The sequence below is a fragment of the Schistocerca americana genome, chromosome 5, assembly GCF_021461395.2.
Source record: "Schistocerca americana isolate TAMUIC-IGC-003095 chromosome 5, iqSchAmer2.1, whole genome shotgun sequence".
NCBI classification, from domain to species: Eukaryota; Metazoa; Arthropoda; class Insecta; order Orthoptera; family Acrididae; genus Schistocerca; species Schistocerca americana.
In genome coordinates this window covers 490256508-490281764 of record NC_060123.1, presented here as the reverse complement: position 1 = coordinate 490281764, position 25257 = coordinate 490256508, and the positions used below count along the sequence as shown (strand labels likewise).

The 25257-nt window shown below is 43.9% G+C and overlaps 1 protein-coding gene across 1 annotated transcript in view; it reads left to right on the top strand.

The window, feature by feature from the left end:
• The window catches only part of LOC124615911 (high affinity cAMP-specific and IBMX-insensitive 3',5'-cyclic phosphodiesterase 8A), a 1662866-nt gene that overhangs the window by 1416220 nt on the left and 221389 nt on the right, over positions 1-25257 (top strand). Inside the window, exon 10 of the mRNA XM_047144089.1 lies at positions 11491-11642. Within this exon, the coding sequence (XP_047000045.1) occupies positions 11491-11642 (152 nt within the window). The remainder of the gene's footprint in view (positions 1-11490; positions 11643-25257) is intronic.

The window sequence follows — 25257 nt, the reverse complement described above, 5'->3', positions numbered from 1 at the left end:
GAGGTAGTCGTTCTGGGTACTGATTTCTCAGGATATATGCACCTAAATTCCGTGAAAATGTAATCACATGTCAGTGCTAGTATAATATATTTGTCCAATGAATACCCGTTTATAATCCGCATTTCTTCTTGGTGTAGCAATTTTAATGGCCAGTATTGTATATCGCGGTATATACCGTCACAGCTTACGCCTGCAACAGGAAGTAGAAGCAAACAGAATCGATCGGTCCCCTGCTTCACTGGCTCACTTTGCCAATGAATGTACGTGTTGTGTCCGCAGTATTGCGCAGTCGCGCAGGAATTTTCCTTTCGTGTCGACTGAGACTGGTCCCGCACTGGCGTAATGAAGAGCAGCATTCCAGCGGCCGGCACCGGGATTGGCCGAGCGCTGTTGGCCCCTGGCGATCTGGCGGCCCCATCCAGGAATCCGATAGAGGGCCGCCGCTAATCACGACGCTCCGGGCGGATTCCCCGCAAATTTGTCAAAGGTCCGCGCCTGTTGTGAGGCCCGCTGGCGCCTCGTGGGCGGGCGAGAGCAGGAATGCAGGCATCCGGTAAATTAACGCACCGCATAGCACTGCCCCGGTCGTAGTGCACACCTCGCAATTCCTGCTCTACCACCGAGGATAGTCATACAGTTTTATTGTCCACCGCGAAACAATAAACTTACAAAATTATTTTTTGTTTCTTTGCCTCCATATGTACGTCTACAATTCTGATTCACGCTGAAATCCTCAAGCCTAGAAAAAAAGGAAGATTGAGTTTAACTTCCCGTCGACATCGAGATCATTAGAGATGGACCCGACCCTAGGTGCCGCAGCACGTACGCTGGGGAAGCCAAAACAAAATGGGCAGCCGATAGTCAAATTAGAATGTTTTTGTTGTGTTCTTCAGTCCGAAGACTGGTTTGGTTCAGCTCTCCACGCTACTCTATCCTGTGCAAACTTCTTCTACATCTACATCTACATCTACATTTATACTCCGCAAGCCACCCAACGGTGTGTGGCGGAGGGCACTTTACGTGCCACTGTCATTACCTCCCTTTCCTGTTCCAGTCGCGTATGGTTCGCGGGAAGAACGACTGTCTGAAAGCCTCCGTGCGCGCTCTAATCTCTCTAATTTTACATTCGTGATCTCCTCGGGAGGTATAAGTAGGGGGAAGCAATATATTCGATACCTCATCCAGAAACGCACCCTCTCGAAACCTGGCGAGCAAGCTACACCGCGATGCAGAGCGCCTCTCTTGCAGAATCTGCCACTTGAGTTTGTTAAACATCTCCGTAATGCTATCACGGTTACCAAATAACCCTGTGACGAAACGCGCCGCTCTTCTTTGGATCTTCTCTATCTCCTCCGTCAACCCGATCTGGTACGGATCCCACACTGATGAGCAATACTCAAGTATAGGTCGAACGAGTGTTTTGTAAGCCACCTCCTTTGTTGATGGACTACATTTTCTAAGCACTCTCCCAATGAATCTCAACCTGGTACCCGCCTTACCAGCAATTAATTTTATATGATCATTCCACTTCAAATCATTCCTCACGCATACTCCCAGATATTTTACAGAAGTAACTGCTACCAGTGTTTGTTCCGCTATCATATAATCATACAATAAAGGATCCTTCTTTCTATGTATTCGCAATACATTACATTTGTCTATGTTAAAGGGCAGTTGCCACTCCCTGCACCAAGTGCCTATCCGCTGCAGATCTTCCTGCATGTCGCTACAATTTTCTAATGCTGCAACTTCTCTGTATACTATAGCATCATCCGCGAAAAGCCGCATGGAACTTCCGACACTATCTACTAGGTCATTTATATATATTGCGAAAAGCAATGGTCCCATAACACTCCCCTGTGGCACGCCAGAGGTTACTTTAACGTCTGTAGACGTCTCTCCATTGATAACAACATGCTGTGTTCTGTTAGCTAAAAACTCTTCAATCCAGCCACACAGCTGGTCTGATATTCCGTAGGCTCTTACTTTGTTTATCAGGCGACAGTGCGGAACTGTATCGAACGCCTTCCGGAAGTCAAGAAAAATAGCATCTACCTGGGAGCCTGTATCTAATATTTTCTGGATCTCATGATCAAATAAAGCGAGTTGGGTCTCACACGATCGCTGTTTCCGGAATCCATGTTGATTCCTACATAGTAGATTCTGGGTTTCCAAAAACGACATGATACTCGAGCAAAAAACATGTTCTAAAATTCTACAACAGATCGACGTCAGAGATATAGGTCTATAGTTTTGCGCATCTGCTCGACGACCCTTCTTGAAGACTGGGACTATCTGCGCTCTTTTCCAATCATTTGGAACCCTCCGTTCCTCTAGAGACTTGCGGTACACGGCTGTTAGAAGGGGGGCAAGTTCTTTCGCGTACTCTGTGTAGAATCGAATTGGTATCCCGTCAGGTCCAGTGGACTTTCCTCTATTGAGTGATTCCAGTTGCTTTTCTATTCCTTGGACACTTATTTCGATGTCAGCCATTTTTTCGTTTGTGCGAGGATTTAGAGAAGGAACTGCAGTGCGGTCTTCCTCTGTGAAACAGCTTTGGAAAAAGGTGTTTAGTATTTCAGCTTTACGCGTGTCATCCTCTGTTTCAATGCCATCATCATCCCGTAGTGTCTGGATATGCTGTTTCGAGCCACTTACTGATTTAACGTAAGATCAGAACTTCCTAGGATTTTCTGTCGGGTCGGTACATAGAATTTTACTTTCGAATTCACTGAACGCTTCACGCATAGCCCTCCTTACGCTAGCTTTGACATCGTTTAGCTTCTGTTTGTCTGAGAGGTTTTGGCTGCGTTTAAACTTGGAGTGGAGCTCTCTTTGCTTTCGCAGTAGTTTCCTAACTTTGTTGTTGTACCACGGTGCGTTTTTCCGTCCCTCACAGTTTTACTCGGCACGTACCTGTCTAAAACGCATTTTACGATTGCCTTGAGCTTTTTCAATAAACACTCAACATTGTCAGTGTCGGAACAGAGATTTTCGTTTTGATCTGTTAGGTAGTCTGAAATCTGCCTTCTATTACTCTTGCTAAACAGATAAACCTTCCTCCCTTTTTTTATATTCCTATTAACTTCCATATTCAAGGATGCTGCAACGGCCTTATGATCACTGATTCCCTGTTCTGTACATACAGAGTCGAAAAGTTCGGGTCTATTTGTTATCAGTAGGTCCAAGATGCTATCTCCGCGAGTCGGTTCTCTGTTTAATTGCTCGAGGTAATTTTCGGATAGTGCACTCAGTATAATGTCACTCGATGCTCTGTCCCCACCACCCGTCCTAAACATCTGAGTGTCCCAGTCTATATCTGGTAAATTGAAATCTCCACCTAAGACTATAACATGCTGAGAAAATTTATGTGAAATGTATTCCAAATTTTCTCTCAGTTGTTCTGCCACTAATGCTGCTGAGTCGGGAGGTCGGTAAAAGGAGCCAATTATTAACCTAGTTCGGTTGTTTAGTGTAACCTCCACCCATAATAATTCACAGGAACTATCCACTTCTACTTCACTACAGGATAAACTACTACTAACAGCGACGAACACTCCACCACCGGTTGCATGCAATCTATCCTTTCTAAACACCGTCTGTACCTTTGTAAAAATTTCGGCAGAATTTATCTCTGGCTTAAGCCAGCTTTCTGTACCTATAACGATTTCAGCTTCGGTGCTTTCTATCAGCGCTTGAAGTTCTGGTACTTTACCAACGCAGCTTCGACAGTTGACAATTACAATACCGATTGCTGCTTGGTCCCCGCATGTCCTGACTTTGCCCCGCACCCGTTGAGGCTGTTGCCCTTTCTGTACTTGCCCAAGGCCATCTAACCTAAAAAACCGCCCAGCCCACGCCACACAACCCCTGCAACCCGTGTAGCCGCTTGTTGCGTGTAGTGGACTCCTGACCTATCCAGCAGAACCCGAAACCCCACCACCCTATGGCGCAAGTCGAGGAATCTGCAGCCCACACGGTCGCAGAACCGTCCGAATAACAGCTGCAACCTTCATCATTCTGAATCTGCTTGCTGTATTCATCTCTTGGTCTCCCTCTACGATTGTTATCCCCCACACTTTCCTCCAGTACTAAATTAGTGATCCCCCGCCGTGACAGAATGTGTTCTGCCGACCGATCATCTCTTCTAATCAGTTCAATGCTGTCCAGCGTCAGGCCACTGTCACACTCGAAGACCCCACAAATCTGGAGGTTGTACGAGGAGGTTGTACGATTCGACCATCCGGCCAAATGGATACCCACAATTAGGCTCCGGTCAAAATCTGTCAGGTGCTGACAACGCTGTCTCACATGGGTACACAACATCTCTTTGTCCTTCACTTGACATCTGACACTGTTCACGCTCCTTCTATGCTCTACCAACCCTTGTACGACACTAAATATGAACAACATTAGTGCACTCTGTTGGTCGGGATAACTGTTGCAGATTAGATTAGATTAGATTAGTACTTGTTCCATAGATCATGAATACGACACTTCGTAATGATGTGGAACATGTCAGGTTATAAAAGGTGTCCATACAAGATATTACATTACACAAAATATTACATGACACTCAATATTTTTAATTTTTTTTTTGTTGGGGTTGGCAAATTACCCACTTACTATATCCAAAAATTCATCTAATGAGTAGAAGGAGTTGCCATTAAGAAATTCTTTTAATTTACTTTTGAATGCTATATGGCTATCTGTCAGACTTTTGATGCTATTAGGTAAGTGACCAAAGACTTTCGTGGCAGCATAATTTACCCCCATCTGAGCCAAAGTTAGATTTAACCGTGAGTAGTGAAGATCATCCTTTCTCCTAGTGTTGTAGCCGTTTACACTGCTATTACTTTTGAATTCGTTCAGATTGTTAATAACAAATTTCATAAGTGAATAAATATATATATATTGTGAGGCTACGGTGAAGATTTCTAGCTCTTTAAATAAGTGTGTGCAGGATGATCTTGGATGAGCTCCAGCAATTATTCTGATTACACGCTTTTGTGCAATGAACACTCTTTTACTCAATGATGAGTTACCCCAGAATATTATGCCATACGAAACCAGAGAATGAAAATAGGTGTGGTAAGCTAATTTACTCAGATGTATATCGCCAAAATTTGCAATGACCCTAATAGCATAAGTAGCTGAACTCAAACGTTTCAGCAGATCCTCAGTGTGTTTTTTCCAGTTCAACCCCTCATCAATGCATACACCTAGAAATTTTGAATATTCTACCTTAGCTACCGATTTCTGATCGAAGTCTATATTTATTAATGGGGTCATTCCATTTACTGTGTGGAACTGTATATACTGTGTTTTGTCAAAGTTTAATGAGAGCCCATTTGCAGAGAACCACTTAATGATTTTCTGAAAAACATCGTTTACAATTTCACCAGTTAATTCTTGTCTGTCGGGTGTGATAGCTATACTTGTACCATCGGCAAAAAGTACCAGCTTTGCATCTTCGTGAATATAGAATGGCAGGTCATTAATATATATTAAGAACAGCAGAGGACCCAAGACTGAACCTTGCGGCACCCCATTCTTGATTGTTCCCCAGTTTGAGAAATCACCAGTTTTTTGCATATTATGTGAACTGTTTATTTCAACTTTCTGCACTCTTCCAGTTAGGTACGATTTAAACCGTTTGAGCACTGTCCCATTCATACCGCAGTACTTGAGCTTATCTAGAAGTATTCCATGATTTACACAATCAAAAGCCTTTGATATATCACAAAAACTCCCAACGGGTGATTTCCGGTTACTCAGAGCATTTAATATTACAACTCTAATCATTTACATACGCGCCAATCCGCGTACGAAGTTACGTTCAGTATGTCTTCTGGACACTCCACTTTTCTTGTCATCAGTTTGGCTTCTTTAATTTCTGCCAAATTTTATCTCATTCTAGACACAGGTAAATCGATTGTATTTACCCTTTTCTCGAACTTAATCCAAAACAATATTTTCTCCTTACAAACGATACAGAGAAAAAAAATAAGTTGCCGTTTGTATCAATAATTATCTCACAGTCACTTCCCTAGATATAATTATATATTTGAGACAAGCAGCCGAGCGGTCTGAGGCGCTGCAGTCATGGACTATGCGGCTGGTCCCGGCGGAGATTCGAGTTCTCCCTCGGGCATGGGTGTGTGTGTTTGCCCTTAGGATAATTTAGGTTAAGTAGTGTGTAAGGTTAGGGACTCATGACCTTAGCAGTTAAGTCCCATAAGATTTAACACACATTAGATTTTTTTTTTTTTTTGAGACAAGTAAAACGTTGGCAACTGGACTTTTACGGAAGTGCTGTAGGGCGTATGACTCTGGTGGTGCACGGATCGCACGAGTCATCGAGTGTGTCGTGAGATGTCATCTCACGGCCGCGGTTGTTGTGTGTATTGCAGAAACCAGTCCGACCTGGCCGGGTGTCTAGAGGCAACGACTCTAGCTGATAGCCATTCTCACGCTTGGGACAAAAGTCTAGACCGTCCCTGTTCCTAATATTTATAATAGTCAGAGCAATATCTGCTTGAATTGTGACACAATAGAGATAGCATAGAGTCATCTCTCTCTTGGCATTCTGTAAAACTCGCCTTCGGAGTTCCCTTGCATTTAATCAGCCAACTCTGTCTGACTGAGAACTTTCGTTGCCTTTATGTAACACCTTAGTCTCCCGCGCCAAAAGGAACACATACTTGCCAAAAGATATTCGTTGAAAGGTATTCCTGAGAAACTCCCAGTTTGGTGATATCTTTTATCTCCATCTCCCGTTCACTCATACATTTTGTTCTTCATTTTGTGCTTTCACTTGACATGACGCTTTTAATAAAGACCGGCCGCTGTGGTGATATCGATTTTTTTTTTTTTTTGTAATTTTGGAAGTAGGCATGTACACACGCAAAAGTTTCTGATGTGGTGCTTATATATATATATATATATATATATATATATATATATATATATATATGGTGGTCCATTCATCGTGACCGGGCCAAATATCTCACGAAATAAGCGTCAAACGAAAAAACTACAAAGAACGAAACTCGTCTAGCTTCAAGGGGGAAACCAGATGGCGCTATGGTTCGCCCGCTAGATGGCGCTGCCATAGGTCAAACGGATATAAACTGCGTTTTTTTTTTAAATAGGAACCCCCATTTTTATTACATATTCGTGTAGTACGTAAATAAATATGAATGTTTTAGCTGGACCACTTTTTTCGCTTTGTAATAATTGGCGCTGTAATTGTCACAAACGAATAAGTACGTGGTATCACGTAACATTCCGCCAGTGCGGACGGTATTTGCTTCGTGATACATTACCCGTGTTAAAATGGACCGTTTACCAATTGCGGAAAAGATCGATATCGTGTTGATGTATGGCTATTGTGATCAAAATGCCCAACGGGCGTGTGCTATGTATGCTGCTCGGTATCTTGGACGACATCATCCAAGTGTGCGGACCGTTCACCGGATAGTTACGTTATTTCAGGAAACAAGAAGTGTTCAGCCACATGTGAAACGTCAACCACGACCTACGACAAATGATGATGCCCAAGTAGGTGTTTTAAGCTGCTGTCGCGGCTAATCCGCACATCAGTAGCAGACAAATTGCGCGAGAATCGGGAATCTCAAAAACGTCGGTGTTGAGAATGCTACATCAACATCGATTGCACCCGAACGCCTGGAATTGCATGGCGACGACTTTGAACGTCGTTTACAGTTCTGTCACTGGGCACAAGAGAAATTACGGGATGATGACAGATTTTTTTGCACGCGTCCTATTTAGCGACGAAGCGTCATTCACCAACAGCAGTAACGTAAACCGGCATAATATGCACTACTGGGCAACGGAAAATCCACGATAGCTGCGACAAATGGAACATCAGCGACCTTGACGGGTAATTGAATGGTGCGGTATTATGGGAGGAAGGATTACTGGCCCCCATTTTATCGATGGCAATCTAAATGGTGCAATGTATGCTGATTTCCTGCGTAATGTTCTACAGATGTTACTACAAGATGTTTCACTGCGTGACAGAATGGCGATGTACTTCCAACATGATGGCTGCCCGGCACATAGCTCGCGTGCGGTTGAAGCGGTATTGAATAACACATTTCATGACAGGTGGATCGGTCGTCGAAGCCCACACGTTCGCCGGATCTGGCGTCACCGGATTTCTTTTTGTGGGGAAAGTTGAAGGATATTTGCTATCGTGATCCACCGACAACGCCTGACAACATGCGTCAGCGCATTGTCAATGCATGTGCGAACATTACGGAAGGCGAACTACTCGCTGTTGAAAGGAATGTCGTTACACGTATTGCCAAATGTTGACGGACATAATTTTGAGCATTTATTGCATTAATGTGGTATTTTCGGGTTATCACGTTGTAACAGCATGCGTTCTCAGAAATGATAAGTTCACAAAGGTACATGTATCATATTGGAACAACCGAAATAAAATGTTCAAGCGTACCTATGTTCTGTAATTTAATTTAAAAAACCTACCTGTTACCAGCTGTTCGTCTAAAATTGTGAGCCATATGTTTGTGACTATTACCGCGCCATCTATCACAAAGCGAAAAAAGTGTTCCAACTAAAACATTCATATTTCTTTACTTACTACAGGAATATGTAATAAAAATGGGGGTTCCCATTTTTAAAAAAACGCAGTTGATATCCGTTTGGCCTATGGCAGCGTCCTCTAGCGGGCCAACCATAGCGCCATCTGGTTTCCCGCTTCAAGCTAGACGAGTTTCTTTCTTTGTAGTTTTTTCGTTTGACTCTTATTTCGTGAGATATTTGGCCCTGTCACGATCAATGGACCACCCTGTATATTATCGCCCTTGAAATGTATTCGCGAATGCGATCAACCATCAGCTGTATAAGAGAATGACGAGAATGAAAATTTGTGCCAGACCGGGATTCGAAGCAGACTTCCCGCTCTCCGCCAGCGGTGGCCTTATCTCATTGGCTATCGGTGCACGACTCACGGCCAGACCCAAACTTCTGTATGTCATCGCTCCTACGTCACGACGTATACTGGTACACACATTATATAATTCCCTTACAAGGGAGGACATTTTAACTGAAAGTCGCTGTCCGGTATCAGCAGATAAATACTGCAGTATCGTAGTTACTCGTTATCGCCGTCTTCACGGTATGATTGTCTCGAGTTTTCCCTGTACGATAAAATCTGAAGCTTTCCAGGATTGTAATGGTTTGTTGGGTCAATTTAACTACAAAATAATAGTAGTTCACTTCTCTATGTTTCTGTATTTTCAAAATACTCGGACGGCTGTTTTATAGCTATTATACAACTTCCACATCAATATGATTTTCACCTGCTCAGATGAACTACAAATTTTCAACTGTTCATTACGTCTGTGCAAAACATTTCCTACTTTTTCAGCTGACTACTCTTCCAAGCGAGAAAAGGCAGTGAGATTACATTTATAGCCAAAGGATCTAATTATTTATATTGCAGCAAAAACAGAATATAAATTGAGTTGTACATGTCTATACGTAAAATTAACAAAATTTAGTGGAATATTGTAAAAAGGTTTATAATATTTACAGTTATGTCTCTATTTACATCGAATGTAACAGCAGTGCAAAAATACACGCTAAGACAGAAAAACGACGCAGCGTGAAGGAGTTATCCAAATGGGACGGAAATCGGTGTACGTCATGAACGTGTACAGACAAACAAATGAATACAATTGAATGTTTTTTTCACGGGAAAGAACTTCATAAATTGAGCAAGTCAGCAACGAACTGGTCCACCAATGAACATCATGCAACCACTTATTCGGCTTCACCTTGACGGATAGAGTTGTAGGATGTCCTCCTGAGGGACATCGTGCCAAATTCTGTCCAATTCGAGCGTTAGATAGCCGAAATTCCGAGCTGATTGGAGGGCTCTGCCCATAAAGCTCCAAACGTTCTCAGTTGGGGAGAGATCTGGGGACCCTGCTGGCCAAAGTAGGGTTTGACAAGCGTGAAGACAAGTAGTAGGAACTCAGGCCTACAAGCAGTAGAAAAGCATTTCGTGTGCGGGCAGGCATTTTCCTGCTGAAACGTAAGCCCAGGATTGCTTGCCGTGAAGGGCGACAAATCGGGGCTGTGCTGTAAGAATTCCGCGGATGACAACTTAAGGGGGCCTGCTATAAAATGTAGCGGCACCCCAAACTATCACTCTTGGTTGTCAAGCTGCTTAGCGGGCGACAGTTACATTGGTCTCCCACCGTTGTCGGCAGCGTCTCCAGACAAATCTTTGACCTGGACTCGCAGAGACTGTAATAGAATTGTCTTCAGTGATGAGTCCCACTTCGGAATGAGATCCGATGACCAGAGAAGACGTTTCTGGGGACGCCCTGGACAGCGATGGGATTCCAGGCTGACTGTCTCCTGCCACACGGCCCGAGAACGAATAGTGGTGGTCTGGGGTGCCATTTCATTTTATTGGAGGACCGCTTTGGTTGACACCCGCTGCGCTCTTACAACACAGCGGTAGGTCGACGATATTCTTCGCTCTGTTTTGTTGCCCTTCATGGTAAGCCATTCTGCGCTTAGATTTCAGCAAGATAATGCCCGCCCGCATACGGTGAAAGTTTCTACTGCTTGTCTTCGTGCTTGCCAAACCGTACCTTAGCCAGCAACGTCGCCGTATCTCCCCCCAACTGAGAAAGTTTGGAGCGTTATGGGCACCGTCCTTCAACCAACTAGGTTTTTTTGACGATCTAACGCGCCAGCTGGATAGAATTTCAATCAACATCCCTCATAAGGACATACAACAACTCTATTAATCAATTATAAGCAGAATAACTGCTTGCATAAGGGCCAGAGGTGGGTAAAAGCATTACTGACTTGCCAAATTGTGAAGCACTTTCTCTTGAAAAGATCATCCAATTCTTCTGAAATTGTAATCATTTGTTTGTCTTTACATGTACATCATATCTCCCATTCGGATGATTTCTTCGTGGTGAGCATTTTTTTTCTTAGAATCTATTACGTTTACATATAGACAGCCTTTTATGAGGATATAGGCTTAGAAATAAAATTATCTATTGCACCGTTACCAGGGAGTTATCAACGTGTTTTAGGCTTATTAAATCACACGCTGCAGACTAAATAAGTGAGAGTGAAGTTTTTCTTCCACACCTCCCTCTTTTCTTTCTATCTAACTATCAATCTCTCTCTCTCTCTCTCTCTCTCTATCTCTCTATCTCTATCTGTCTATCTATCTATCCATCTATGTATCCATCTATCTATCTATCTGTTGTGCATCTGCGTCTGTGTGTGTGTACAACTAATCTGTGCGCTTTCTCCATTTCTTCAGGTGGTTGGGCTCCCTCATACCTACACCCATAGCTAAACTATTAATAAATTCCATGTCACGTGACGGTAAAGCTCCACCATAGAGTGGAGCGGAGTTTGAGTGCTGCCTTTTATGGTCCTGATGTGGTGTCTATGTTGCAGACCACCGTCGCACTTCGTGTTTATCCACGAGGTGCCTGGCCCCGGGATGGGGAAGCGAGCCTCCGACTCTGGCTCGGCGTACCCCACGCAGCGCGGCAGCCTGCACTCCGTGAGGCGCAACTCCTACGACATCCGCTCCGTCTCCAGCGACGGTAAGTACGCCAGCGGCTGGCTTGCCAACTGGCTGAACTCGGACTGTCTATGTTGGGGTCTAAGGCCATGAAACTGTTCCACGTTATAGCATCAAGGTAGGTAGGTACTCTTCCCAGACTTACTCCCATTCTCTAACAATACGTACCTCCATTTCCGTCGAAGAAGAAAATTAAGCCATGTATTAATAGAGGTTGTGAAGAAATCAGGACAGGGCAGAAACAGTGAGGAGAATCTACCACTTCCTTCCTAACAAATAAGTAACATCAGTACTTTGTGAAGCATTTGATCAGAAGTATCGAGACACCTACAATTAGACATTCGTATGGGATGTGTCCACACGTCATCTTTGTGACGGCTTCAGCTCTGCTGGCGACATTTTCAATGAGGTTTCTGAATGTCGGTGGAGGAACGGCAGCCCATTCTTCCAGAAGAGCCGAAACCAGAAAAGGTGGTGATGTTGGACGCTGCAGTCTGGAGCGAAGTCGACGTTCTGACTCATCCCAAAGGTGTTCTACTGGGTTCAGTTGGGGACTGTGGGCGGACCAGTCCATTTTAGGAATGCTGTTCTTCACAAATCAGTGATTCACAGACGCTTCTTTATGACAGGATGTAATGTCATGTCGCTGCAATCAGTCATCATTTACGAAGTGGTCCTCTACTGAACGCAGAACACGAAGCTGTAAAATGTGCTCACATCCTTGAGCATTTAGCGTTCTTCAAGCGCAGTAAGGGGACCAAAACCTACCTACGTAAAATTCAACATACCATAGTACAACATTCTTCGTACATAACTGTTGGTAGCAGAAATGACGACAGGTAACTTTCTCCAGGCATATAGCGTCATTCGTCACTCCAAAGCATTCGTTTCCAGTCATCTAAGGTCCACTAGGTCATTCGATTTTTACAAGCACCCTTCACCGGTCCGTATCAGTCGATGCAAGAGATCTGCCAGGCCTTCGTTAACTATGGTTGTACATTCTCGTTTCTACTTCACAATCACATCACAACAGTCGACTTGGACAGCTTTGGAACAATGGAAATTTCCGTGATGGATCTGTTACTCAGTTGATATCCAGTGGCTAGTCCACGTTGGACGTCATTGAGAGCTCCTGGCCGACAATTTGTACAGACGACGCTATATTCTGGCCTCGTTTTATACGTTCAGGTCACCTCTCGTGACGTCTGTCGGTCAATTCCGCCTTGCGTAGGAGTGTCCGGATGCTTTTGATTAGATGGTGTATTTCTCGTCGACCAATGGAGCAATACATTATCTGTCGCAGACGTGATCGTTTCCCGGCTATTTAGTAAAAATACGCCAACGCAACGCAGACGTCTGCTTGTGGAAGCAATCTTCACCCAATACCACATCGTCTGGGAATGTGCCAACACACAAGGTATTTCAGATCAGGGCATGAACGCCTTTGGTAATCCTCCAGTTTGTGGCATAACAGGGAGTGAGGAGCTGTGGCACAGCTGATGAAATGCGACCCTACATGACGTAGAGACAGCCTGGAAGACGCTATACGTGATGACAACGGGACGAACCAAGGCAGAACCCTCAACCACAGTGTCCTTCCGGACTAAATGAGGAGATGAGCCACGGAGAGGACCAGAAAAAATTTCCCCAGACCTTCATAGCCATCTCTGTCGCAATCTCAACGCCTTGTACGGCAAGGAAGCACTACGACTGTGAATGGCTCAATGCGCCAGGTGATAGCAATCAAGACAAAAGGAGAAAAACAATTTAGAAACAGAAGTACTACTTCAAACAGCCGAGATCGCTATTGTACAGCATTTATTGTGACGATCAGTTTTAGGAAGCTACGTTGCTACTACACAGAGCCTGTACCGTCTATGATGTTTACTTGAGAATCTCGGTAGCTATTCTGCTAAAGTATGAACATGAGCTTGTATAATCGCTGCAGTATATGTGTTGTTTAATGTAATGGTTATTTTATGCTTGACTTGCTGAAATACTGTTGTTCTCATGTTTATCAAGTATTGTTCTATGATATGACACAGTATAATATGCATCTGATAAAGATTCAGTGAAATGTTCTGCAGAAGGTATGTTATGTTCCTTGGTATGGTACACGTTTATGTAAAATTGTTTTACGCCCCTTTACATCCGATCCCAATGTGCTTCAATATGTTGACCTATGTTTTACAGATCTGATGACAGCAACGTAGTTTGTTGAACCAGTCATCACAATAAATGCTGTACAATAGCTATATTGGCTGTTTGAAGATGTACTAATGTTTCTACATTAATGGAGATCGTTCCCTAACTTGACAATGTGTGTGCACACGCAAGGAGAAAAACAAATGTTGTTAGTGATATCCAGTACAAAAGAGTAATGTCCTGTAGTGCTGTGTAGTGTAATGTTTCATACTGTAGCGTAGTGTTAAATTATAAATTAGAAAAATCTGTGATACAGTAATGGGTTACAGAATAGTGACCTAGTACCAACAGGATTCCGGATGGGCATATATCTGTGTGCTACATGGACAAGGGGCAGAATGCAGTTCTTTTCCCATAACATGTAATCAGTTTTCCTCTCTCTCTCTCTCTCTCTCTCTCTCTCTCTCTCTCTCTCTTCTCCAGTTATGGTTCTTTCCTCAAAGGGCATACTTCTGAACTGTACTAATGCATTTGAAATTTTATGTTAAGATATCATGAGACATACTCGCGTGCATGTTTTCCTATTTATTTTGACTGCCTCGAATTATTTCTCGCCTAGTGCAAAATAAAAGTGGTACCAAGTAAACGTTTAACTATCAGGGGGACATTAACCAACACGTTTTCCTTTCTTATATCTTTGTTCATTAGGAAGATGTTTTTGTTAAGCAGCATCCTATATTTTTTATTCGGTAATTCACTTCATCTTTTCAAGATCTATTCAAAAAGGTGTCACTACGTATCACTGACGTAAACATGATGTTATTAAGCACGTAACACAAAATTAAATCTGACTCTCCCGTAGCAGAACACAGTGCTGGTACCCTGGGTAATGTAACTCGTCTACTTGCTGCAGTTGACAGTAAACAAATGGAAGCACAATGGAAAATGTACGCCAGTCACTCAGTCAATTGTCTTCATTTGAAGTTTTGTCTGAGCACAATATATACCAACCAAGACAAGGTAGAAATTCTACCCATCCATAGAGAATGTAAGTTAGCGGAACAGTAATTGTAGTAATTTTCTGTATAGAACTTCATGGGTAGATGTGTTCTGTATTAGAATCTAGATCACAGACAAAAAGAAAACAGAAAATAAATAAATGTCGTCTACGAGAACTTTGCCCCTCTCCTGTCTGAAAGGGTCCGCAGCTCGTGGTCTTGCGCTAGCGCTCTCGCTTCCCGCGCATGGGGTCCCGGGTTCGATTCCCGGCGGGGTCAGGGCTTTCTCCTACCTCGACATGACTGGGTGTGGTGTCGTGTTCATCATCATCATACATCCCCATTACGGTCCGAGGAAGGCAATAGCAAACCACCTCCACTAGATCCTTGCCCAGTACGGCGGTACAGGTCTCCCGCATCGTCCCCAACGCTCCTCGGGGTATGGGACCTCATCATCATCTGTGAGAGGATTTCCATCTATTGCTGACACATGCATCCGCGATACTTTTTGAAAGCGGAGGAGACTAGGGTCTTTACAGGCGTTAACAAAGAATGGACGTCGAAATTTGACGTTGTGCGGACGTGAACTTCGTAAGAGATCTGCGAGCAGACTCGGACTGGACAAGATTTGGGAAGAAAATCGGTAGTGTCAGTGATTATAGTACCACCGCAGCATTAGCCAAATGCCGTTTAGTGGGACCACGGAAATCTACACTGCGCAACGTAATTAAAGGGTCACTTTTTTAGAAACCCCGTAATTGCCACCCATTGCGACGCTTAAGTTTGACATTTGGTTCAATGGCGCCAACGCGTGTCGCCCTCCGTTGTCACCTTTGGGCTTGATAACGATTCAGACGGCAAAGAGTCGAGACGTTCATGTGACGTGTAGAGTTAATGATGTCACATTGCCACCAAACTTCATCAAACTCTGCCCAATGCCATCGTCGACGTGTCACACAAAGGGAAGGTCATCTTAGCCCCTCTTTACCACATTTCATCCTCTCTTTTCACATCTCTGCGACGGAGGTTAGAACCGCGACGCATAGCGTTGAAATACGCGGTTTTCTTATGAGTGGGCAAAGAAAACATTCCGGACACACCGGGCTCTCAACGAAACCTCCATTTCTCCAGGAGCATTGATCCCCGCACTTTTCGAGGTCAGAATCGTAGTTTGCAGTGCGATGAGCAAAAGGAAGACGTTCTTGACAACCCTTGACACTAACACTCTCGGACATTTCAAGGCTTCTCCCAGGACGTTGGGGGCTAAGTGCCCGTTATACGTGATCTGACCCTTTTAGTGCGCAGGGCGACCGAAATTTTTGCTCTCGTGTACAAAACTGAACTACTAGGCACCGTTCAAAATCATCAGGTAGGATTGATTAGGAGATAGAGAAGATCCAACGAAGAGCGGAGCGTTTCATCAAGGGGTCGTTTAGCTGCCGAGAGAACGTTACAGAGATGCTAAACAAACTCCACTGGCAGACGTTATAAGAGAGGCGTTGTGGAGCGCGAAGAGATTTACTAATGATATTTCGGTACAGCACTTTTCAGAAGGAAAGCGAGCAACATATTACTCCCCCCCACATACATCTCGCGTACTGACCACGAGGAGAAAATCACAGAAATTAGAGCCAGTACAGAGGTTTATCGATAATCACTTTTCCACGAACTATTCGCGAGTGGAATAGGATTGAAGGGATCAGATAGTGGTGCCGGGAGCAACCTCCGCCACGCACCATTAGGTGGCTTGCGGAGTATGATGTAGATGTAGATTCGACGAAATTTGAATCTGATCCGAAACAGCTGAGTGTGCTTGCACTTTTTCAGCCGTTTTATTTCGCGTGGTCCTGTGGCGCGATCATGCGTGAATAAAACGAAAAAGGGTCCTCTAAGATCCCCCAGTTCGGCAAAACACTCATTGCCATCCACTCATATTTTTTGAGCAACCGAAAAATGTACCTCTACAGAGAGAACTTGGAACGAGAGATCCCAGATTCCTGCAGGCAGACTACGATGCTGCTCTTGCGTCTCATGATAGGCTATCCGGAATCAGAGTGTGTCAAAGAGGTTACCTGTCTGCAAGCGCCCAGGAATTCGTCAAGTGTCCTCTCTGTACAGGCACAGTGTTAAAATTCTCAATAAAGGTGGACGGGTGGCGCCGAGGGTTTTGCCACAGTGGGGTAAGGGGGCGGGGGGGGGGGGGGGGGGGTTCTTAGAGAAGTAATGCGCCATTTTATTCACACATGTGTCATGCCGCATGCCTCCATGATCACGCCACAGGGCGACACAAAATAGGGGCGCTGGAAAACCGTAAGCAACCTTTGCTCTTTCAGATCATGTCCAAATTTCATCGAGTGATTTGGAATGGTCCCTAATGGTTACAACCTGTGCACAAGAGCAAAAACTGCGGTCACACTGCGCTCCAAATGGGTTCACACTGCGCTCCAAATGGGTGCCATCACATTCGGTAGGGATGTAGTTTCACATCTCCTTAGAGAGGGACTGAAACTTCTGTAGGTGTCAGCAGTGTCAAAGGTTGTCAAGAAAGTCTTCCTGTTGCACTGCACTGCGAAACGTCGTTGTCTACCGCGAAATGTGTGGGAGTCAACGCCCCAGGCATACGGGTGGTTTCATTGACGACCTTTATGCCACCCCTGCGGCCTTTTAGTGCCTGTCTTGAGCGGCGGTGTGTCTGGAATGTTTTCTATGGCCATTCATAAGAAAACCGCTTGATTTTAGACTCTGAGCGTCGCGGTTCTGATCTCCATCGCAGAGACGTCAAAAGAGGCAGCATAACGACCTTCTGATCGTATTACACGTCCACAGTGACATTGAGCAGAACTGTGGTGAAATTTGGTGCCAATGTAACATCATTAAGCCATCTTACACCTCACATGAATTTCTGAGTGGTGCCTTTTTTTTCACATGTGTGGACACCGTGCTGTTTGCAGCGTCGTCGAGCCTCAGGGTGACGTCACAGGATGCCATGCTTTTGCGCCTTTACAGAGGAAGATTGTACGTACCATTACACCAAATTTAAGACGAAAGTATTGAAGTGGCTGAGAATTACAGGGTTTCTAAAAAGTGATCCTTTACTTCTTTTGCTCAGTGAAAAGCAGGAAGGCTGGAGGAGAACCTACAACCTGTACCGAACCCGAATTCTGTGTCCTGATCACTGAATCACCTCGTTCCGCCTTTGCACAAGATGGATTAAATATCTAGAGTGTTCCAAGATGGTTGTTTCGACGTCTCCCGCGCTTGGCAACTGAGCTTGTGGGTCGCCCCTGATGATATCGATGTAGACAAGATGCTGACCTCTCTTTTTTCCCCTTCATATTCAATATAGCCTGAACTGAGGTAACTTGAACACTCCAATAATTTTAATCGGACGGAGGAAAGTGTAAAACGGAATGGTATCTGGATTCTGGTACTGAAGAGGATTTTTACCAGTCATCCATCGCGGAGCAGTCGCAGTACTGGTCGACAGCAACCGCTGAAAACATCTGACGTCACGCCTCTGTGTGGGAGCCTTCTGCCTTTAGGGACAAAACATTGCGTTTCTCCAAGAAATTCATTCAACCACGGCATAAAAGCACCTATATAGGGAAAATTATCGTCATTATGAAGTAAATCGAAGCTCACACGGAAAAATGTAAGTGTTGGTTCTTCCCGCGCGCTGTTCGAGATTGGAATTGTAGAGAAACAGCTTGAAGATTCTCCGACGAATCCTCTGCCAGGCACTTAATTGTGAATTGCATAGTAATGTTGTAGATGTGGATGTAGAATACTTTGATGTGTGACATTTTCGATCGTGAAAATTCACGCTTAAAATCGTTGTGTACTGGATTTGGAAAATAATATACGCGGGATGCAGAAGATTCGAAGTTTTTTGTAGGCATGCTCGAGTATTCCGCTCGATAGAAAGGCAGAAATCGGAGCTCGAGAGCTGGCATCAAACACAGTTTCAGTTCATCAGAGAGGTTTATTTGCCAGCGAAATTTTCAGTATGATTGAATCTTATAATACACTATGGGCAAGAATTGTACTGACAAAGTTCACGAAATTCGGCTGAGTGTTTGGTACAAGGAGACTATGGTTTCCAGTGACTAAATAACGCGTAACTGCAATTTACATGTGTCAGAATGAAGACACTTTTTCTTGAAAATATCCCAAGAAACTTTCCTGAAATGTGCAGCTAAAATTAGTATGTTTCGCACACAATCTTTCAAATCATCCGCACATACAAGTGGGGAACCGATGGGTTGGTTATAGTTGTCCTGTTGCGTGGCCCACATAGTCATGAGATATGAAACTGATGAAGATTGTCATTAACACATATGAAGAGCCCAATTAACTTTTTATACCTTGGATTCACAGTCATATAGAACTTTGTAAAAGACATATTTACGCCATTATAACTTTCAGCTAGATCCACAAGAGCTTCATTAGAAATTTTCGTGAACAAGGCTCTTCATATGTTTTATAAAAGATATCATATTTAAGCCAGTGACTGAAACACTTTCTTTACTTCACGATTGCAATTTCAGCCTTAGGTCATTATCAAGTGCAGATTTTCGTGGCTTTAAGCCATGTCAACTTAAAATGAGCTGACACATTTGTATGTCGTTGTCATTACTATTAAATACATTCGCGACGCTGTTACGTATTGCGAGTACACACATCCATATAGGTCATAAAACAACATAGTCTTTAGACACTCATGTTCGTTAGCCCATTACTAGTCACTTAAGCACCAAACTGCAGTGGCAGATTACTGTTTACATGCTACTGCATACAGCATGTAAACAGTAATCTGCTGCTATAGTTTGGTGCATAAATGACTAGTAATGTGCTAACGAACATGAGTATCTACAGACTATGTTGTTTTATGACCTATATGGATGTGTGTGTTCGCAATACGTAACAGCGTCGCGAATGTATTTAATAGTAATGACAACATTTTAAGTTGACGTGGCGTGAAGCCACGAAAATCGGCACTTGATAGTGGCCTAAGGCCAAAATTGCAATCGCGAAATAAAGAAAGTGTTACAGTCACTGGCGTAAATATGATGTCTTTTATAAAACATATGAAAATTTCTAATGAAGCTCTTGTGGATCTAGCTCAAAGTACTGCCGCTGTCACTGACTAAGTACATGCTTCTTCTGCAATACCGGAGCGCATGCGAAAGTTTATTGTGTATCGGAGTCTGCCGTAATCTAAGTGATCGGCATTTTAAACAGTGACTGTAAAGAAACTGATTTATACAGTAACAAAACAGTACTATGGCGCAAGCACACGGTTTTTGCCTGGGACTGCATTTCCTGCGTCTTCATTGTCTGACTCGTTGCGTACGGTTATCTCTTCAGAGCCCATTGAGGTGGTGACTGATTTAGTCTTAATACCAAAATCCTACCGTCACGGTCTCAGGTGTATAACTCGCTCAGACGATTAACATAAAGACACTCTGCAACGAATTACTGAAGACCTTGGACCCGTAATATATGAAATCCTTCAACAAACGCCACTGCAGAAACTCAGAAGATTCTCCAGTAGTCCACTTTCAACAAGAAAAAAGTATTTTTTCTTCCTGTCTGATTTCGTCCGCCGTTTACAAGTTGTGACGATTAAGAAAGAACATTGATACGAGACATGTAACTATTGCACACTTATTATACGAGGGGCGTTCGATAAGTCATGCAATACTTTTCTTTCTCTGTCATTTTCGGTTGAAATATAGCAGAATTTGTTGCGGGACATCGTCTAACATTTCCACTTCGGCCCCTATCGTTTCATGGAGGTCCTATAGATAGTGGCGCTACACACTACCTTCAAATGGCATCTGTAACGGTTGTGATTTCCAAGCAAAAAGGTGACATTGAGTTTCGTTTGGCGAAAATCAGTGCATCGCATATTTTCACAGACGCTTGCAGAAAGTCTCGGAGACCTGGCAGTAAACAAAAGCACGGTTTGCTTTTGGGCGAGGCGTCTGACATCATGGCAACAAGGGCTCGCCCCAATCTCCCGCATGCCGGGCGGCCACACACATCTGTGACTCCTGCAGCGTTGGAACTTACGGACACTCTTATTCGAGATGATCGACGGATCACGAACACCTCGCTACTCAACTGGACGTCTTTGTTGCTAGTGTTGACACATTCGTCCACCAGTTGGGGTAGTCAAAGGTGTGTGCAAGCTGGGTGCCTCGCCCACTAACAGAAGACCATGGAGAGCAATGAGGGACATTCTGTGCGGAATTGCTTGAGCTTTACGAGGCTGATCGCGACAATTTTTTGTCGAACATCGTCACTGGCGATGAAACATAGGATCATCACTTCGAGCCGGAAACAAAACGGCAATCCATGGAGTGGCGCCACACTATCTCTCCTTCGAAGAAAAAGTTCGAAGCCGCACCTTGAGCTGGTAAAATCATGGCGACAGTCTTCTGGGGCTCTGAAGTGGTTATACTGTTTGATGTTCTCCCTCATCTCCGAAGTGTATTACGCTACCCTCAGGAAACTGGAGAAACGACTTCCACGTGTTCGTCGCCAAAAAAAGGCAAACGAACTTCTTCTCCATGAGAATGCAAGCCCTCACACAGGTCTGCGCTCCTTAGAGGAGCTCCCAAAACTTCATCGGACTGGTCTCCCTCATCCACCCTATAGCCCGGATCTAGCATCTTCTGACTCCCATCTGTTTGACTCGAAGAAGGATGCATTCCACGGGAAGCAGTACGTGGATGATGGGCAGGTTATTGATCCAGCAAGATGTTGGTTCCGACGTCGATCAGTAGAGTGGTACCAAGCTGGAATACAGGCCCTCCCAGCAAAGTGGTGTAAAGCCGTCGCATTGAACGGAGATTACGTTGAGAAAGAGAGTTTTGGAGCCAACAGAGTGGAGAATGAAATGATGTATTTGAATCTAAATAAAGCCAACTTTCATTTATAAAAAAGTGTGCTGCATTTCTTAGTGAGCGCCTCCTCGTAATTATTTTTTATTTCCAACGCGGTCACCATCTCTACCTATACTTCAGTAATTACATTCCTGCCGTTATTCAAAGCAGTGATGTTATTCGTCTCCTGTTACCCACAGCAAGAGGACTTTTTTTTGTTGGTCTTGATCATTTTTTAAGGATTAAAACGCACTTTCTTAAATCCAGTTTTCGATTCGAGGAGTAGATCCAAGTCAGATGCAGCGAGATCTGGCGAATACAGGAGATGTGCGTGCTAATGATAGCGGTTCACAGCTAAAAATTGCTTCAATGAGATGAAATGTTAGGTTGACACGTTTTGATACAGTCCATGACCTATTCGTCCACAAAATCGGTCGTTTTTATTTAAATCATTCTCGGTTGCTACTTAAATGAAATATTTCTGGTTAATCGTTGGAACCTGGAGTACCCGCCGGATCATTATCACAAATTTGATAACAAAGAAAAAATCTGCGCATTTTCTACGATTCGTGGCTGATTTATTCGTTTTTTACACTTTCGGCAACCATCAATTGACCCTTCATATTCGCGGAAAGACCATATTTAATTCCTTTCCCAGCAAGCATAGCTCTTACTTTGTTCTTCCCGTGATGTCAGAGGAGATTGTTTCTGTTGCCTTTTTGTCCATAAGTGAGATTTAAAGGAACCACTTATGTGCAGCCTGCATTTTCATAATGCTCCAAACATTATACTACGTTAGCCTTTTTGTCTCTCAGTTGACGTCAGTTATCAACTAAATATTGCAACATGTTTCCTTACATAAGCATGAATCTTCTAAATTTTTTCGTAACTTCTCGCAGCCACTGATCGACCCGGAAATTTATATTCTACACCTCTTCCAAAGTTGTTCCTCTCCCATAACTCTGACAAGAGTTTTGGGAAAATATCCTAGTAATTCAGGAAATTCTGGATGTGGTACATTTCTTCCATATTCAGAGAAGTTTGGGGCTTGGTGCCGGTCGTCGTTAATTACAGTCCGTCACATTTCGACTGGACACTTGCCAGTCATCTTCAGGTGGGCCATCTCTCTTCACTGTTATTTCAGTTCCTCACGAAGAGGCAGGCTGGCAGCGGATAAAATGGTTTTTCAGCGAAACGTTACATAACTTGGAGAGACTTTTTAAAACACACAAAACAGACTACAGTAAATAATGATTTTTAAAAAAACACATTGGTGGCCCAAAGTTATGGCTTTTGCACCGAAAAAGACGGCAATTGCTCATCATATTAGGCAATTCGCAATGGGAGAGGATTGGAAATTGCATCTGAGACGGTGTGTTGTGGGAAATAAGCCACATGCTGGATGTCATCAGGATTTGAAGCCATGACTTTCGATTAGGGCGTGGATTTGGGCACGGTATGCATTCCAACCTGCGCGTAATGATCCTGGATTTATCGGGGACAATGATTAGGAGTGGAACAGGTGAAATTTGGTACACGGTATGAGATCTGGTTACGGTCAGTTGGGTCTAGGACCTCTCAAGACGTAAGGGTAATGGTACTGAGGTGGTATTTGTGTCAGAACGGTTGTGGTCGGGATTCTAGATTTCGTGGCCATTGTGGATGTTGATAAATTGACGGCACAGCTGTTTTTCTGCAGGTGTGCAGGAGAGTAGCTATTATGTATGTGACACTGGTTCGGCCTATGTGGATTAGTAAACTGTATGGTATAATTATGGCGGATGTAGATAATGGCAAGGACTCATCTGAGTTTTGGGAGAATGATGGTGAGGTCGAGGTACTCAGTTGCATCATTCAGGGGCGGTTGAGGGAGGAAATAAAGATTTAGAAAATGGCTGATAGCAGCTCCGCCCCAGGCAATAGAATTGTTCGACGTAGGATGTAAGGAGACATGCCTGTGGAATGGTGGGGTTGGAGGGAGGTTTCGTTGAGAAAGGGGGCATGGATTTCATGTTGTCGGATGGCGTGGGTGAGAAGACGTTTATTGGAGCAGAGGGAACGGACAATTTGGGATTGAATATTGTATGTCTGCGCGCCATTTTCAGTCATACGGGGAGTTGTTTGAAGGTTAGATTAAAATGAGTGTTCCGAGGCGCTGAAGAATGAAATTGACTTGATTTTGGGAACAGGTGACGTATGTATTAAGATGGGAGGTAGTGCGGATGGCAAAATTTATATGCTGCAGGATGTGGGGTCATTCAAGTGGGTGAACATTTTGAACGACTGAGTTACGAAATGGATGATGACTTCAATTATGGGTGAAGGATGGAGGGAGTTGGTTGAACACAGTGGTTTTGAACAAGTATTCCTCCGTCCTGCCATTTATTAGCGTGCTGCGTATACTCCCCGCGTGCGTGACGCACTGCCCTGCGGTGGAGGAATTGCCTAAGTCAGCTGGCCCAGGGCTATCACTCACCATGGCCATCCTCACACTCTGTTTCCTTTGTCTAAAGCAAATTCTCGATAAATTTCATTTTAAAGTTGTTTTTCTACCCGCCATTTAAATTTCTGATCTCCTAGTATCAGAGAAGAACGATTTTTTTATTGCGGAACGACGGGCTCTACAAAATATCTTGCCAATGTGGTATGGCTCACATAGTATAGACCACGCGCACCAAGGAAGGACGCCGCACCGAACATTCAATGTGCACTCGCCTTACGCAGTCGCTCGAGTCTATTTCTGCTGAACATTGTGTTTCTAGAGGAAAGTCAATGGAAATGATAAAACAATAATTGTGGCCACAGTATCATCATTTTGGAACTTCATTATTAAAGAATACGTGGAGATACGCTTGGCGGGAAATCTGATGAAACTGTTGGATATTGGATGGAATCTCATCATTTTCACGATTTTCTCCAGACAAAGAACACAGAGTACTCCGACGGCCGCGGTGAGCTTCAGGCTTGAGGACAGCTACCCAGCGAGGTGGCGCAGTAGTCAGAAAACTTGACTGGCAGTCAGCTGAGCGACGGTTCGAATCCCCACCCAGTTACCCAGATTTAGGTTTTCTGTGATTTCACTGACTCGCTTAAGATTTACGGAATGTTTCGCTTTTGTACCTTTCCCGTCCTTCCCCAGTCCAGTCTTGTGTTCCGTCTCTAAAAACCTCGTTGTCAACGGGACTTTAAAGTCTAGTCTACCTTCTTTCCTAGAAACAGCTGAGTTCCACAATTCCACCACCGAGGGAACTGCCCACAGGGTGGCGTTATTAGTCTGCCACCACTATCTTCGACGATACAAGTTTGAAATTCACAAACTCCAATCATTTTTTCCCAATTGGGAGACCCCTTGCCCCACTTCCAGTTTGCCGGTTAATAACTGGTAGAAGAGAACTGCGACTCTAACGGTCCGGACAGCAAGCAGCTCGATCTACTCCTTGGATTGAAATAAGAAGCAGATTGTTAGAAACCGTATATGCCAGTCAAATAAATACGTCAACAACTGCTAGCATTCCGTAGAACTACTGTTTTAAATTTGGAAAAAAATGTAAGATTGATGCGCTGCTCTGCTCGTAGGTTGAACACTGGGTTCAGGGCGACCGCA